We start from the raw sequence: 18,651 nt of genomic DNA on the forward strand, positions 1-18,651 counted from the left end.
AGATGTTTCAGAGTTTCTTCTTTGCTTATATATAAAAAAAGCAGAAATAGGGAATATGACATGTTATTAGGGACCCTATAATTGTTATGTTTACTTCTTCCAGAAAGATCAGAGTTACCTGGGCTTATACGGGGATTATCAGAGACCTGAGGGGAATGAACTGGTTGTCTTCCCTTTTTTCCTCATCTGTGAAATTCACCACATTGACTGACACATGAATTAGAAGCTCTATAATCTGCTGGCTGGATAGGCAGGCTCCTGGACTTGAGTGTTTCCTGTTTGTCATTTATTTAGGCTGGAGGAGAAAAAATTGATTCAGAAGAGGCACTGATCTATGAAGAGGATTTCAATGGAGGAGATGGTGTTGAAGGCGAGTTGGAAGAAAGCACGAAGTTAAAAATGTTCCGCAGGCTTGCCTCTGTGGCCTCTAAGCTCAAGGAGTTCATTGGCAACATGATCACCACTGCTGGGAAAGTCGTTGTTACCATCTTACTGGGCTCCTCGGGTGAGTGTCTCCCACACTGGCTTCACGTAGCAAAAGGCACAAGCAGTGCTTTGGTGAATGAGAGAAATGGTTGAAGAAGAAATGAAGGAAACAGTCTGTTCCACCACACGAATATCATAACTGTAGCTCTTGTAAAACTGGCCACATGTACAAACCACACAAAATAATTTTTCCGGGTTAGTTCTAGTTTTGATGTTTTTAGATGGTTTCTGTTAACCTCTGCAAAATAATCTTTTTCTATATATGCTAAGCGACTCCATTTTCTAGGTTTAGATTAGAATAACAACAATCCTCTTCCTTAGAGCTTTGGAATGGTGACCTGCTGCAATTAACAATGTGCATGTACCCATCACAAGCCGTATTGTGGGTTCTGGAGGTCTGTCTGCTTACATGAGTCCATAGTCACGTTAATATAACTCTCCAGGATAGACTATTTTTCTTCCTAAGTTAGATTGTAATCTTCCAGCACAGACGCTCACTTCCTTTAAATTTTGGACTTGGACCACTTATTCCATAATAATGTTATCTTGATCTTTTCCCTCCTTCCATTCCACTGCTCACCACTGCCCCGGAGCTACGGGAGGCGTATTAGAGTACACTCAAGCAAACTGCAAAGATGCAGCAACTTAGCTGTTTTTTAATAGTGGGAAAAAATGGGGGAAAAGACAGTAGAATTTCTCAAGAAATAAACCACAACATTTTAATGAGGAGTCCTTTCAAAATGCCCAATAAAACAGACTCCTTTTGCCCTAAGGTGATGGCTTTATTTATGATTCCTTAAAAACACTTTTAAAGGAGTTATTGGCCAGGAGCAGTGGCTCATGCCTGTAATCCGAGCCCTTTGGAAGGCCAAGGAGGGAGGATCACTTAGCCCAGGAGTTCAAGACCAACCTGGGCAACTTGGCAAAACCCCATCTCTACAAAAAATAAAATAAAATAAAACAAAATAAAATAAAATAAAATAAGCATGGCACAGTGAGAGTTTAATTGGCCAGGATGTACTAGTTAACTAAAAAAAAAAAAGTAGTAAATTATTATAAAGAAAATGGTGTCAGGAAAGGTTGGAACAGACATACAGATACATGAATTCTTGAAAATTTGGGAGAAGTAGAAAGATGGAAACAGGCAAGTAAATATGCAGATGCTACTGGTATGAAAAGTAGACATTTACTTAGTTCAGACGCCACAGGTGGAATTTTTTTAATCATCTGGTATATCTTTGTATTTATAGTTATCATTTCATATGTGACTTTTTACAATAAATCTAGCATTAATTTTTATTATATAAATCAAACATGATTTTTAAAAATTACTATTTTTAAAAACCTAAAAACACTTGAAGGAAATTCACATAATTTCAAATAGTCACATTCACCGAATGATAAGTGAATTTCCAGTTCTACCTGACTTTGTGATTACGTTTCTCTTCCTTAGGCATGATGTTGCCGTCTTTGACATCATCTGTGTATTTTTTTGTATTTTTGGGTCTGTGCACCTGGTGGTCCTGGTGCCGGACATTCGACCCGTTGCTGTTCAGCTGTCTCTGTGTTCTGCTGGCTATTTTCACTGCTGGACATTTGATTGGACTTTATTTATACCAGTTCCAATTCTTTCAAGAGGCAGTTCCACCCAATGACTACTATGCAAGGTAAGAGAAATCCTTATGGCATTTCCAGGGGAGGTTGTCCCCCCACGCCTTTGGGACCTTGGTTTGGCATTGTGAATTTACAGGGGTTATTCTTGATGGCAGGCACTTGCTGTGTTAAGCAAAGATTTTGTGGGGGTGGGTGAAGCAGTCTAGCACTTTCGTTGTATTGGATGACACAGTCTGGAAGGAAGACAGTGGTCTCCTCAGATGGAGATGCCGCTGGGATGCAGGAGGACAGGGAGCTGTCATGTGTAGGAATAAGACACAGAGTCTCAGCTGGGGAAGAAGATCAGGAAGAACATTTTACACCGAAGAACAATAAGGATGTGCCACAGCATCCAGCTAGAAAGGCGTTTCATGGGCCTAATATACGAGAACAAATTAAGCATCAGAAACATTAACTAATTGTGAAAGCTTAAAAATAAAAGTCCCAGCCTGGGCAACATGGTGAAACCCCATTCTACAAAAAAATTAGCTGGGCATGAGGGCGCACACCTGTGGTCCCAGCTACTCAGGAGGCTGAAGTGGGAGGGTCACCTGAGCCTGGGAGGTCAAGACTGTGGTGAGCCATGATCACACCACTGCACTCCCACCTGGGTGACAGAGTGAGACCCTGTCTCAAAGCAAACAAACCAACAAACAAATAAATAAGAAAATACGTAAGTCTCTGGTGTGAGAGAGAAAGGGAGAAACATCAAATACTTTGCTTCGACTGGAGATGACTATTACACCAAATCCTTACTATGAAAATGAGAATTAAAGGTAAAGAATCTAGCATTTAATTTGACTTTTAATAAGTCATTCTCAGTGAATGAGAGAAAATTCCTCCATGCAGGATGATGTTAGATAATGACAGGCAAAGGAATAATAGAATTAGAGAATTACTATTCATCAATCCTTAATGATATGTTCTATTATGTCCACACCTGAAATAATTACTATAAAGGTTGTGGTGGTTGCACAATGACGAAGTAGAACCTTGTTGGTGCTTCCTAATTGCAAAGAAAAAAAATAACATCTTTCCAATGGTGTGATCAATATCTTGAGGAATTGATTGAAGTCAACATTATCAAAAATGAGATAGCTTAACATTTCACACCTCTCAGTGTGATGCAACAGATGAGCTATACAGCATCATATGGTTAAGACTTTTGACCTAACCTCCCATTTACAGAAAATATAAAGGCTAGGAAACAGTTTAAATAGCTCCACAAGAAAAACAATCAAAAGAATTCAAAATGTGGATTCTGCAAGGCAAATGAATGGGTCTTTAAAAAAAAAATCAGCATGGAAAAGAGGTCTGCATAGAGAGTGGAGGCAGTAACTGTCTAGTTCAGAGGAGAACAGTAGATACTTAAACCTGTTGTGAAGCACAGCTGTAGATCAGATCCTGGTTCAACAACAAATTCTTAAAACTTTTTGGGGGTTAAATTGGAGAAATTTCAATGTTCACTGGATATTGATACTATAGAATTATTGCTGATTTCTTAGGTGTATGATGGTTTTGTGGGTAGACAGAAAAATGCCATTATTTTAGGAGATACATGGTGAGTTATTTAGATAAGCTGTGCCTTGATGTTTGCAACTTAAAAATGGCTTAACAACCAACATAATAGATTGATAGATACATATATACATAGGAATAGTTAACAGAGAGAAGACAAATCAAATTATTTAAAGTAGGTGATCAGTATAGGGTTATCCATTGTCCTATTCGAACTTTTCTTTGCATGAGGAAAGGTTCATAATTGACAGTTCCAGAAAAAAGAAAGGGAACAGAAATGGTAATGTTAGCAGTGAAACACATCTGAGTCTCGCAGCACGAAAGTATGTTACTGACAGCGAATTCCCATGGATCTGCTGCAATTTCAATTTTTGCTTCCTTAGAAAAATGAATTCTACTGAGGTGCATAAGGCAGGAGAGACTGAGGCAAGTTTTGGAGCAGGAATGAGTGACAATGTATTAAAAAGCTTTAGAGCAGGAATGAAAGGAAGTGAAGTACACTTGGAAGTGGGCTAAGCAGGCGACTTGAGATCAAGTGCACGGTTTTACCTTTGACTGGGGTTTTATACATTGGCTTGATTCCGGGGTCTTGGGTCCCTTTTCCCCTGATTCTTCCTGGGGGTGTGCTGTCTGCATGCACAGTGGCCTGCCAGCCCTTGGGAGGGGCTGCATGTAGTCTGTTTACTGGAGTTGTGCGCATGCTCACTTGAAGTGCTCTTCCCTCACCGAATGCTCCTACAAGGTCATGTACCAGTTAAACTCCGCCATTTTACCTCTTACTGCACATGCTTGAGCCCACTCACCCAACTCCTGAAGTCTTATCGGGAAATTGTTGATCACCAGTTTTGTCTTTTTTCTGTATATTGGGAGACTGCCTTCCCCAGCCCCCAGCTGCAACCAATTACTATTTTAGAGAAACAGTGTAAAAACCTCCTGACTATCACCTTATGGTCTCCTGACGTTCCCGGTTGGTGGGTGGGGGGTGCCCTCTCCTGCCCCACTCATGCCTGACCACTTACCTACTGTAACAGTAGAAGAGGGTGTGAGTGTTAGGTGAAGACGGTGCCAGAATTCTCTGTGCTGTGCCTCTGGGTGGTAATGTAGTGCTTTTTGTCTTCTTGTTGAGAAATGAGGAACCTGCAATTTAAAAGAACATGAATATTATTACCATACCGGCAATACAGGTTTGCATCCTTTCAAGACATCATAATGTGGTTTTAATGTGATCGTAAATTATAAAGACAGAATGTGTGAGAGGGCCCAGTGGCCTTGCTTTGATTGATTTATGTGTAAAATTTGGCCGTGGTAAAACTGGTTGTGGCTGACTGTGTCTATACAGTGCTAACAGAGAGAGAGAGAGAGGGCACGCGCTATAGAGAGCTATTCAGTCAAATCCTTTAAGACCACTTAAATTCAGTTAAAATAAGTAAAAGTTGGTGCTGGACACAAGCATCCACACCCACACACACACACCCCCACCCACACACACACACATTCCCACCTTATTCTAAATCCAGTTGGCTCAGTTGATTGTATTAGCCTGGCAACTGGAGAAGTGAAATTCAGTCTAATAAGAGAAGAATTTTGTATAGACACAGTAAAACTGGGGAGCCTCTTTAACAGTGCATATTCACATAATATTTACTCCAGGCAGAAGTGAATAAAAGCTAAATTTCAATTCAGACATTATTTCTAGACTAAATTAATGCTTTTAGTTTCCTTTAAACGTTTAATTTTTAGTTTGTTGAACACATATAGCAAAAAGTTTTGTACTGCTGAAAGATCTGCCTTTTAGAGGGTGACTTAATTGAAAATGTAAATATCCTCTGTAGGGCAGAAGTTTTTTGGTTTTTGGTTTATTCTTTCTACTGGCTTAAGGATCTTTTATGCCATCTAGCGGCTGAGGGTAGAAAATACAAAGAATATTCAGAACCACCTCGAAAATGCTAGATCAGGCAAACTTTCTCTGTAAAGCTTAGTAAATAGTTAAGGCTTTGAGAACTTATATGCTCTTTGTCACAGTTTCTTTCAAGAAGTCATTATAATGTGAAATCAGCTGGGCACGATGGAAAATGATCATGGCTGTGTTTCAGTAAAACTACAAACATAAATTTGCATTTCATATTCCTTTTACATTTAATGGAATTTTTTTTTTATTTTTCCCCAACCATTTAAAAATGTAAAAATCATTATTAGCTCATACATGGCACCAAAACAAGCACTGAACTACACTTGGCCCAGGGGCCATAATTTATCATCTTATGGTAAAGATATTAACAGTTCTAACAGTGTAATAACATCATATTTGCTCTTCATTTGAATTGTCATAAAAGTAAAATTATAATTTATTACAGACATTTCGGTACATCATCCCCTTAACAGTTTAAAAGGTCTGTTATTATAATCTCATAGAGTAAGTCATTGGAAGTTAAGTTGCTTATCAGGGAATAGAAAATGTGAGCTAAACAATGCAGTATGTAAAGTTCCTTGTTGTAGATTTCCTCCCCATTAACTTGCCGATAACAGGACATTACATTTTATTCCTTTAAAACATGGAAATTAGCATATTTAAACCATAGCTTTATCCTAGGGCATAATTTCAGTGTATTGTTATTAACCCCAAACTCTGAGTTGGAAGAAAACAAACTGCAGACAGGCAAAAAAAAAAAAAAAAAAAAAAAAAAAGAAAGAAAGAAAAAAAGAAAAGAAAAGAAAAAGAGAAAGAAGGAAACAAACATAGAAATAAAGAAAATCACCATGGGTGAGTGTTTATCGCAAATTTCATAACCACGGAGACTCCAGCCCTTCTGTCTCACTTCCTGGATAGATAAAGCTGCCCTTAAAACAGTCCAAGCAATTTTTATCTTCTGGTAAAAAAGCTTTCAAATGTGCTCTCTGGTGAGAATTAACCTTATTTTTAGAAATATTGAATTGATATTTTTTGTCACACTGTTATACTAAACACATGTTTTTTGGTCATTTGGAAAAATAAAATAATAAGAAAAAACACTTTAAAATGTAATCCTTATTCCCAGAAATAAATACTATTGCTTTTCAGCCAGATTTTTTTCAGAATCTTTCTTATGTCTATAGGTACTTTTTACAAACAAATTTTGAATCATATTGCACATACTATTTTATAATTTGCTGTATTTATGCAAATTGTGCATTTTCCTATGTTATAAAATGTTCTAAAATGTAATTTTCATAGAGTGCAAAGTGATTGTGTAGCTATATTATAATTTAGTCAACCCCTGAGTTTTAACCACGTAGATGATTTCTCATTTTTGTTCTCATGAATAAGGCTGCAACAAGTGCCCACATTACTTCTAAATCTAAACAAAACTTAATGATGAGCAAGTTGCAACCCCACATTCTCGCAGCTGTGAAAGAGCCTTTGCAGGGCTGTGGGGGTGCTTGCTTCTGCTGGAGGATGCACAGGTGTCCAGGTCCTAGGCCAACATAATGTTAACTAACTTACTGGTTTGCGATGCCCTCCCCATGCATATGGTATAAACTGAAATTCCACGCCGATGTGTGGCACAGGGCTGGAGTTTCATTTTTCTCTAGGGTAACCCCTTCTTTTCACCCCATGGTCCCAAAAAATCACGTGCTTCCTTCCAGTTTCATCCGCACATGTGGTTGAGTTTTTGCATTACTTTTATCCAGGGGAGGGTGAGAATTAGTGATTCCCTTCCATTTATGCACACAGGTGTGGCATGAGCATATTTTCCAAAACAAAATGTAGGACTTATTATGTGACAGAGATAGGTGTACTTAGGGGAGGTTAAGATACTGGATCTGAAATTGAGATTATTCTTCCCAAATCTCAAGTGCTGTAGTCTATTATAACAATAACTGCAAAACTCAGTGACCACACTCAGAAGTTGATCCAGCAGAAGAAAGCTTCAAAGTGAATCCACATAACTAAATCTAAGACCAGTAATATACCATTCAAAACAGTCTGTTTAAAAGAATAGAGCCCTATGGCAGCTGTTAGTCTGGCAGGTCTCCCGAAGAAAAATGGTGAACTAAACAAAATTTGCCTCAGCTAATGCAAAGTAATTTCTTCCAAAGGTTTTGTATTTTCATAGGGAATTTCAGTAGACAGCAAACACTACAGTTTGCAAGACAGGAAGCAAGAATGGAAGAATTAACGTTATGGGGCTGATGTTCGGTTTCCCCCAGTTCGAGGTGTGCATATCCTCATGCGTTTCCTACTTGTAGGGCTGGCCCCATTTACGGTTCAGGGATCCTTGGGCGGCTTCTGTCCTATAGGCATCCTGCGTTAACAATGCAGATGGTGCCCTGAGCAAAGCACAGGAGCCGGGGGCGGGAGGACTCAATTCCTGTTTCACTACTGGGAATGTGTGGCCTCTGAGAGGCTTTAAAACACACCTGTACGTGATAAACTTGAGTTTTCTCTACTTGGTGGTGCTTTCAGTTAAAACCCAATTTTAATAGTTTGGCCGCACATCACGGCCTGCGTCCTTGTGAAGAAGATACCTAAAGAAATTCTGGATTGGGAGAGGGGCCAAGCGCAGTGGCCCAAGCCTGTAATCTCAACACTTTGGGAGGCCAAGGCAGGTGGATCACCTGAGGGCAGGAGTTTGAGACCAGCATGGGCAACATGGCAAAACCCCGTCTCCACTGAAAATACAAAATGAACTGGGCGTGGTGCCACACACCTGTAGTCCCAGCTACTCGGGATGCTGAGGCAGATTTGCTTGAATCCAGGAGGCAGAGATTGCAGAGGTTGCAGTGAGCTGAGATCGTGTCACTGCACTCCAGCTTAGGTGACAGAGCGAGATTCTGTCTCAAAAAAAAGGAATCCTTGGGTGAATTCTTCTAAAGACAGTTCTTGACAAAAAGAGGGCCTTTTGTTTGTTTGCTTATCTTGTGGTGATCTGGATAATTCAGTTTAAAGTTCTGAAGTACTTAGAGTGGAGGGGATGGCAGGAGGCTGAAATGGATGCCTATGATTTCCTTCATCATAATGTAAACACTTGGAACCTATATATTTATTCCTAGATCCTACTAATGAGCATTTAGCATACGTTCAGCACTGAAATGAGCATGCAACTTTGAACAATTCTTTAAGTTGTCTCTTTTAATCCTTGACTGGCTTTCATTCCAACTCATGAACTTTCTCTAGATCATTCCCAAGAGTCACTGCAGGGGTCGGACTTGTTTGCTCAAGTTCAGTTTGTTGTTTTGCTGCTTTTCACCTTACATTGTGAGGTTTCAAAATGAAGGGTGGGAAGGAATGGGAAAGATTCTCAGCCCATTCTCTATGAAAATAGCATTCTCTCTTAAATAAATGTACAATGATTTGTCCTGTTACCCTTTTTTATCATCTACTTCAATAAATCATGATAATTAGAAAATGAATGGTTTAGTGAAGGAAAAGCTCACGTTTCTGTCAATGTTAAAACTGTAAAAAAAGAAACAGCAAAACCTCAAACTCTAGCATGATGAGTTTCTTCTAAAGTTAAAAAACAAACACTCCAAGTGCAATACCATTTGTTATGTTTATACTTTTTTATAATAGTTTTAAAATATCATTTATATGCAAGGAGAAATAAATGCCTCAATGCTGTATATCTTTCTTCTAGTTTGGAGAAGCCAGTGGGGTCATCTAGAAAATGAAAGAATGCAGTCAGCTCTTCTGTTAGGTCTGCCGCAGTCTTGCTTTGCAAGTGGCTACATAATCCGGTTATTGAAATGAATGTACTTTTGCATCCCATCAAGATTGCTAGAGTGTGCCTGTCTTGCATTGGGGTGATCTGAAGTTTCATAAACAGAAACAGCACAGAAAGACTAAATTGTGTTTAATGGAGACCAGTTGGCAAAACCTTCATCTGAAATCGGTCCAGTGTGTGGAGAAAAACAAATGTAAAGCACGTTATTATAATGCTAAGGAATGCAAATGAACCCAACCAAGCTACCACTTTCCCTTCACCTTTCTGTTAGAAGATGGCATTGGCAGCAGTTAATCTCTAGTGTTTAATTTGTGAAGTTGGCAGATGATACATGATAAACAAATGTAGGTTTCATTTTGAAAAGATGCTTAATGATGAAGTGACTTATTCTACAGGTCTCATTCAGAGTTCATTTGTGCTTATCTGAAAGGTAGAGTTAGGTGCCCCAAGAGAAATTGACTTTACACAGATAAGTGGAAAATCAACAGAACCGAAATACTTGAACACTGAGTTCATCTGGACCTTGGTATCATTTGGGGGCCTATGTGGGTGTGGTGGGGACCGGGATCCCAGGGCAATGAGGTGTCCTACTCAGCCACGACACCTGTACTGGGTACAAAAGCAACTGTGGCTTCTCGCCGAGCCCACGGGCCTTTGCACTGCGTGTTTATCCAGCCCAGTGACCTAAGACTTCCCCACTGCACCTTCCAGACTCTCAGCCTGGATTAAGTGTTCTGGGCCAGATTTCTCTCCTTTTGCCCACCGAGGGCATCTCCACGATCTTCCTTTCAGTTTTTATGGAGAAGATGCCTTATTCTCTGTGGGCACCTAGAATTCCCCAAAGTTAGCCAGACTCAGTGACTCATTCTAAAGGGTCCATAGCTAGGATTGCAGCTCGCCTGCAGTCACCTGCCCCAGCTGCCGTCATGTCATCTGGCCAGCGAGCATCGCATGGGTTCCACTGATTTAATAATACCACACTAAGAGGATTCTGCTAATGCTCAACAGCTCATTCCCTGGAGTCCACGGGCTCGAGATTGAACCTTGGCCCTGCTATTTTCTAGGCAGAGCACCTAGCAGAACTTTACTAAAACTCTCTGTACCTCTGTTTCCTTATTTATAAAATAGGGGTGAAGATAGTGCCCAGCCCAGAGTGGGTGGGTGTAGCAAGCAGGAGAGAGCATATCAAGTGCTACTGATTTTTATTGTTGTAGTCATCAAATATTTTTATTATTCAAACTCACTTCCCCATTTCCAACAGTTCTAGCCTTACCTCCCATCATGCCTGCAGTTCCCCTGTGCACATAAAGCAATTCCATCCCTTATACTGTTTCCTTTGCTGGAAATCTCCTGCTCACTGCTCTCACTGGCTCCTGTTTGTCCCTTAAACCTACCCATGCACCTCCTTCCAGAACCTTCCATCTTCCTTTATGAGGAAGGAGAATTATCTTGTAGGCAATTATTCTGTGCAAACTTGCTTTATAACACCAGCTGCATTGGGCCATAATAATCCCTTCATGCATATGTCTGACTCACTAGGACCCAGTTCTTGAGGGCCATGATCAGCTTTTTTGGCTTTGGTACTCTCAGGATTTAACACTGCTGACATACACTGGCCTCTCAGGAACTCTTAGTTCAAGCTTCTTTTCTCTCTCTGTTTCCTAAAACCCTTGTATTTTATCTCCTTGTATATCAGAATAATGTAAAACTTGATTTTCTTGAACTATGACGCCACCCAAATCTCATCCCCGGTGGGAGGTGATTGAATTATGGGGGCAGGTCTTTCCTGTGTTGTTCTGGTGATAGTGAATGAGTCTCACAAATCTGATAGTTTTAAAAAACGGGAGTTTCCCTGCATGAGCTCTCTCTTTGCCTGCTGCCATCTGTGTAAGATGTGACTTGCTCCTCCTTGCCTTCTGCCATGATTGTGAGGCCTCCCTAGCCATGTGGAACTGTAAGTCCAATAAACCTCTTTCTTTTGTAAATTGCCACGTCTTGGGTATGTCATTTTCAGCAGTGTGAGAATGGACTAATATACTAAGCTTCAGATGTGGCCACTGGCTATAAGATGTGTGGGGAAATTATTTTCCAGAAAGGTCATCATCAATCTTCATACACCCACGGCACTCCCACTGCCTCAGTCCATCCACAGATTATTGAATATGAAGCTCTGCTTAGGAACTAAGTGAGGCTTAATGGTATAAGTAGCCATGGTTCTTAATGTGGTGTTTGCAAATATTTAGTTTTTGCTTTAGAAAAATGATGGGCTTTAAATGTATTTATTTGAGAAACTCCAAAAGAACTTTATCCTTGATGCTTAAAATAAACATGCCTAAAGTAGTCAGTAGCTTTAACTTTTGAAGACATGAGAGACTTCAGTTTCTATTCAGTATGTCCTTCAGAGACCCAGTTTGCTTTTCATTGTTGAGAGACACTGGGTAATGTTTCTTAATTAATGTGGGGGCCCTGGTCTTGAAAATGGGGCTCCTTTACCTGCTGCAGAGCAGTGTGGTAGAAATTAGTAAGACAGTGTGCCCTAGGGGTACCCATCCTGGTAACTAGGAATCAACCAAAGAATGTCAGTTCCATGTTCTTCCTGGAATTTTCTGTAGAAACACATGTATGTGATTTTTTTATTATTATTATTAAACTGCTACATGTGAGGGTTAAGTCAGGATGTCTTTACTGATTTCCAGTTTGTGTGGAATCTAGTAATTTAGTAAAATCTAATCCAACCAAATAACTCCTCTTTCATAGTCTCTTAAAAGCCTAACCACCGTCCTTGTATTACTGAAACAAAAAAATAAATCCTGTCTCTGGAAAAAATTAGTGTTATTTAATTGTATTTCTTGGTATTCTCCCAGTGAAACAAAACATGTTCCTTAAACATAGTTGAAGTTGTGTGTGTGTGTGTGTGTGTTTATATATATACACACACACACACACAATGGGAAAAATTATAATAATAATTATTCCCCATAAGTTATGAATATTAAATGGATTAATATTTGTAAAACAGTGTCTGGTATGTATTAAGAACTATAAAGAGGTATTTGTTAAATACATTGTCCTCATAGTTAACTAGACATTCATCATTTAATTGAAACTATAATAACATGTAAATATAGTTTGTCCCATATCTCGTCTTTAAACTGTGATTTCAAACAAATTTTGGTTTTAAGCAATCTACTTTTAGGTGCTTGTGACCTGACTAGAAAGTGCTGTCATTATTTGGTCAGTTACTTTGTATGAAGCACTTGCTGAGTGTCTTGCATCTCTCATTTAATTCTCATAATAACCCTATGAGGTAGGTACTTTTTTTTTTTTTTTAGACAGAGTCTCCCTCTGTCTCCCAGGCTGGAGTGCAGTGGTGCCATCTTGGCTCACTGCAACCTCTGTCTCCCAGGTTCACGCCATTCTCCTGCCTCAGCCTCCCGAGTAGCTGGGACTACAGGCACCCACCACCACGCCCAGCTAATTTTTTGTATTTTTTAGTAGAGACGGGGTTTCACCATGTTAGCCAGGATGGTCTGGATCTCCTGACCTCGTGATCCACCCAACTCGGCCTCCCAAAGTGCTGGCATTACAGGCGTGAGCCACCGTGCCCGGCCAGTAGGTACTGTTATTTTTATGTTCATATTTTAAACAATGCAGAAAAGCCACCTTTATTTTTATTTTATTTTATTTTATTTTATTTTATTTTATTTTATTTTATTTTATTTTATCTTTTGAGACAGTCTCACTCTGTCACCCAGGCTGGAGCACAGTGGTGCAGTCTCGGCTCACTGCAACTCCCGCCTCCGAGATTCAAGTGATTCTCATGCCTCAGCTTCCTAAGTAGCTGGGACTACAGGCATGTATCACCACACCCGGCTAATTTTCGCATTTTTTGTTAGGGATGGGGCTTCGCCATGTTGGCCAGGCTGGTCTCAAACTCCTGGCCTCAAATGATCCACCCTCCTTGGCCTCCCAAAGTGCTGGGATTACAAGCGTGAGCCACTGTGCCCAGCCCACACCTTTATTAAATGACAGAACCAGGGTTTGAGCCCAATTCTCTCTGACTTCTAAGGCTGTGCCCTTATGACCTACACTGGGCATAATCACCTTCATAACATAGTAAGCCGACATAGTAATATGTTTCTACAGCCTTCCTGGAATGTTTATGAAGACTCCCTTCCTACCATCCTGTTCCAGAACAACTTCGTGGTAAACCAGCCTTTGCACTTTGTCACATAGAGGTTTGGAAGCTCAGCAATTTGAGCCTGCATGAGGGACATCTGTAGCCATAACACCATGAGGTAGCCCATTGGTCTGGACCTAATGTGTGTGGAGTGAGCTACTCTTGTTGGATGCATAGCATTTGAACCCTGGCAGGGAGCACTGCTGGAGAATTCACCTGGCAACTCGAGGTCGGAAACTGTATCTCATTGACCTTTGTGTCTCTCAGTAGCAAGTAGCATGTCAGCATGCCCGAGGTACCAATGAATGCTTGCTATGTGAAAAAATTACCCTTTCTACATTTAGTCTTTCAAAATATGAAGCGGATAAAGATTAGGCATGGTTCACAGTTAAATTTTTTTCTAAATTTGCTCCAAATGATCATTATGTATGGACATATCACAAACTATGGCTGAATAGTACATTTAGGTGCTTTCAAGTTTAAAAATTAATAGCAAATTAGTGGTGGTAAATTTCTTGAAGTAGAAAGATTGACTTTTTTCAAGTTAAGAGAACAGTGTATAAAATGAAATCTAAAGCGATCTTTTGAGAAATCTCATTCTGAAATAAAACAATTACTTAGCTATCAAACTTTTTATTGGAAAGTGTGAGCGTATAAGAAATGAAATCTAAAGAGATCTTTTGAGAAACCTCATTTTGAAATAAAACAATTATTTAGCTATCAAACTTTTTATTGGAAAGTGTGATCATCTTGTTTGTTAAGAGTTAAGATCCTCATCCATGTTCTGTATTTTAATTTACTGCAGCAACACCTCATTAATTTTTCAGTCTGATTGTAGATAAGCCAATTTGGCTGCTTTGTGAAGTATTTTGAGAATAAATATACCAAGATATATTGCCTCATAACTACTTGGATTGTTGAAGTTCAGAATGTTGCTTATGAAGTAACTTTTGCTGTTTTATCTGCTTTTTAGCTCCAAGTAGCCATGACTCAAGGATAAGAGATTAGCTCTTAAAATGAGAAGCAAGATACTTTTAAATTTTCCCTACAGAATCTGCTACAAAAGCTTTCCGCTAAGACAACTTGACAAACGTTTTAATAAACTGGCTTGTTACTCATTGTTGAGTTTTTCTTAACAGCTTTATTGAGGTATAAATAATATGCAGTAAACTGCGCATATTTATAGTGTCCAATTTGATAAGTTTTGCCATAAACACATCCATTGAAACCATCATCACAATCAACATAATGGCTTAGTCTGTTTAATGTTGCCATGAAGGAATACCTGAGGCTGGGAAATTTATAAAGAAAAGGGGTTTATTTGGCTCACAGTTCTGCCGGCTGTACAAGAAGTGTGGCGCCAGCATCTGCTCCTGGTGAGGGCCTCAGGCTGCTTCCACTCATGGCAGAAGTTGAAGGGGAGCCAGCATTTTTAGAGATCACAGAGTGAGAGAGGAAGCAAGAAAACAACAGAGAAAGTGCCAGGCTATTTTTAACAACTGGCTCTTGAGGGAAGTAATAGAGCAAGAACTTACCCACTTTCCCTCCCCAACCCTTCAGGGAGGGCATTAATCTATTCATGAGTGATGTGCTCCCGTGACCCAAATACCCCTGATTAGGCACCACCTCTAACCTTTGAGATCAAATTTCAACATGAGATTTGGAGGGGACAAACATCCAAACTATAGCAGATAAATGTACATTCATCTATATTAGGTTGGTGCAAAAGCAGTTGTGTTTTATGCCATTAAAAGTAATGGCAAAAAAATAAAAAATAAAAATAAAAAAATGCACACCAACTTTTTTTTTTTTTGAGACAGAGTCTCGCTTTGTTGCCCAGGCTGGAATGTAATGGTGCGATCTCGGCTCACTGCAGCCTCCGCCTCCAATGTGCAAACAATTCTCCTGCCTCAGCCTCCTGAGTACCTGGGACTACAGGCGCACACCGGCATGCCCAGCTAATTTTTGTATTTTTAGTAGAGACAGAGTTTCACCATGTTGGCCAGGATGGTCTTGATCTCCTGACCTAGTGATCCACCCATCTCCCAAAGTGCTCAGCTTACAGGCGTGAGCCACCACGCCCTGCCTTGCACCAACCTTGTATATATTAATATATGTGTGTGTGTATTGAATCCTGTAAAAAAAAAAGTGGAGTTACAACCCAAAATTACAATACTATTAGCTTTTATGATTGCCCATGTATTTACCTTCAATGGAGATCTTTATTTCTCCACATGGCTTTAAGTTACCATCTAGCTTTCTTTCATTTCATCCTGAAGGAGTCCCGTTAGCATTTCTAGAAGGGCAAGCCCCCCATTCAGCTTTTATTTTGAAATGTCTTAATTTCTCCCTTAATTTTGGAGGACAGCTTTGCCAGATATAGAACTCTCAGTTGACAGGTTTTATTTTTCTTTCATCACATTGAATAAATCAACTCACTGCCTTCTGGCCTCCAAATTTTCTGCTGAGAAATTAGTTTATAATCTTATTGAGGATCTCTTGTACATGATGAGTCACTTCTCTCTTGCTGCCTCCAAAATGTAGCTGCCTTGGCCTCCCCCACTGCGGCTCAACTACAAGCTACTTCTTTGCAGCTCATGAAACTTGCCAAACTCTTTCTGGGTTTCCCTCCCAGCACCAGGGGAAGGAATTTAGTGCTGAAAACTCTCTTGATGCAGTAAGCTTGAGCAATTTTAGGGATTATCTTGTTTTTCTCTCACCCCTCAAAGATTGAGATCTACTCTGATATATCTCAAAGATTGAGCTCTCCATTGCCTGATATGCAATGTCCACCAAATCATTGTATCATATATTTTTGATTGTTCCAAGCAGGAAGGCAAATCTAATTCCTGTCACTCACCTGAACAAGAAATAAAATTCTGTGGATTTATTGTTGTTATGCCAAAAGTTCAAAACGTTGTCTGTCCCTTCCTCTACAAATCATCTCAGATCACGATGCTGGCAAACACATTGAGGAACCTTTCCTTTATCAGGAACTGCATATGGCTCTCCTCATATCCCACATCTAACTAGTGTGCCTGTGTCATCACTGATAGGAAGGAGTTGGGTAATAATCTGAACACTCAATTAAAATTCACTGGGCAAGAGGAATGCATGTTTTCTAACATTTTTCTTGCTTCTCTGGAGAATCTGGTCTCCAGACCCCAAATACAACTGTCAGAAAGAATCTGGCCACAGTGACAGCTATGAGTCTAGTTCATATAGCAGATCCAATTCATTTATGTAGAATGCCTGTTAAAGTGACTTAATTGATTCAATTTCAGTATTATCCAATTACATATTTTCTGAGAGGTGGACTGAAATCTTTTTTTTATTGTCAAAAGTGGATATTTTGGATATTTACTATAAATAGATTACTTGTATTGAGCTAGATTTTTCTCACCTATTATTCAAGAGAGACTGGGTTCACTGAAAATTATAGAAGAAATCATACTTAACATTAATGTTGATATAAAAATGGTGTATTCACCTTCCTTCCATTGCTACCCTCAATAAAAAAGGACCAGCTGTAACGTTCATTCTCATGATTTACTGGATTTGGAACTGGTTAATGTGACCACCAATTCAATATTTTACCCTTCTAAACCTTTTAATTTCATTGTGATTAACATACATGGCACAAGCATGCATCTCGATGAAAGAGTAAATTATGTATTAATTTTATCTCTATGACATCAAAAATAAATTAAAAATTCTTATAGAACAAATTAATAACTTATGCATTTATTTTTTCATAAAGTTAATATTTGACTTTCTCTAAACTCACTTTGAGCTACGTTTCCATGGTACATGTTACACATTAAAATATGTTATGTATTCCTTAAAAAGTTAATTCTCAAGAATGATCCTTTTGACCCATACTTTTTGTCAGGTCATGCTACCACAATATTTCTTGGAAAGTTATAGCTATATTTCATGAAATTAACTTCAAACAGTTAAGACTTTATCCTCCCAAAACAGAAACATTTAACCTGTACTTTAAGTGAGAAGATGCAAGTTTTTGTGAGACTCAGCCAATTGTTTCTTTTCCTAGATACGCTTGTTTCTTTCTGAGCATCTGTAAGTTTACATACAACTTCTCTTACAGAAGTTTTATTGCTTTCCCCATTACAGCACACCTCCAAAAAATTGATTATCCAGTCTTTTTGCTTAGCTTTCTGGTAAAAAAAAAAAAGATACTCCTTGGTCAATAATTCACAGGCTTATCTTTAGTGTCCTTCCTATAGATTAAAATGCAAGTGCAGAAAGCCAGCTACTATCCTGGGGTTGAGATCTTCTCTTGGGTTCAGTGAGCAGCCTCCATGCCCTTCAGGGTTGACTCCTGCTGCTTTACTGCCAAGCCAGACATGGGGCCAGCCATCATCTCCTCCCTCCACCAGCCAGCACATGAAGTGGTCTGGCAAAGTAATTCTATGGGAGGAAAAGCTTGACAATCATCAGCATAAGGGCTTAACAGACCAGAGCTAGTTGCCAAAAACCATTCTACCATGGTTGAGTAGTATTCCCTCTAGAGTGCAGTGCTCTTTGATGACAGGGGTGATATCCTATTTATCTGGATATCCCCACCACTGCAGGTAGAACCCAACACAGAGTCAGGACACAGCAAATACTTGCTGAATAAAAGGACAAATTACTAAATGAGTCCTGTAATGGAACTATCACATGACTAATGCTTTTTCTTTAGAGTTTTCTGGTACTTTGAAAAATATCACATTATTTTGTCTGAGAAATAAGGCAGTGGGATGATTTGAGGCCAGCAGACTGGGACTTGTGAGTTTCACTATTTACTACTTTTTCAGTTATGTGAAACTTAAATCTCTACATATTCTAGAAACAATAGCAGATGCCTTGCAGAGCTGTTGGTTGACATGTAACTCATCAGAGGAACCCTCCACTTGCCATTACTCTCCCTCTCTTCTATGTAACTTTGGTTATTGACTATGTAAGACTTTAAAATGTGGCATCTAAACCCATATTTATATTATAGCTATTTAGGGGAAATTATATTTGTGGGTAATAGAAGTGCCTACATTTATGACCTCTCATCTTGGGCTTCTTGATAGGGAGGGGAGGTTGCCTGGCTTACGTGTT

The 18,651-nt window shown here is 39.4% G+C and overlaps 1 protein-coding gene across 4 annotated transcripts in view; it reads left to right on the plus strand.

Annotated features, from left to right (window-relative positions):
• PIEZO2 (piezo type mechanosensitive ion channel component 2) overlaps window positions 1–18,651 on the plus strand; it is a 478,719-nt gene that overhangs the window by 290,810 nt on the left and 169,258 nt on the right. For all 4 annotated transcript variants that reach the window (XM_034943968.3, XM_034943967.3, XM_008959670.5 and 1 more), the window contains exons 6-7: window positions 295–505; window positions 1,940–2,153. In XM_034943968.3, coding sequence (XP_034799859.2) covers window positions 295–505; window positions 1,940–2,153 — 425 coding nt within the window. The remainder of the gene's footprint in view (window positions 1–294; window positions 506–1,939; window positions 2,154–18,651) is intronic.

This window comes from Pan paniscus, chromosome 17, assembly GCF_029289425.2.
Source record: "Pan paniscus chromosome 17, NHGRI_mPanPan1-v2.0_pri, whole genome shotgun sequence".
Lineage (NCBI taxonomy): Eukaryota > Metazoa > Chordata > Mammalia > Primates > Hominidae > Pan > Pan paniscus.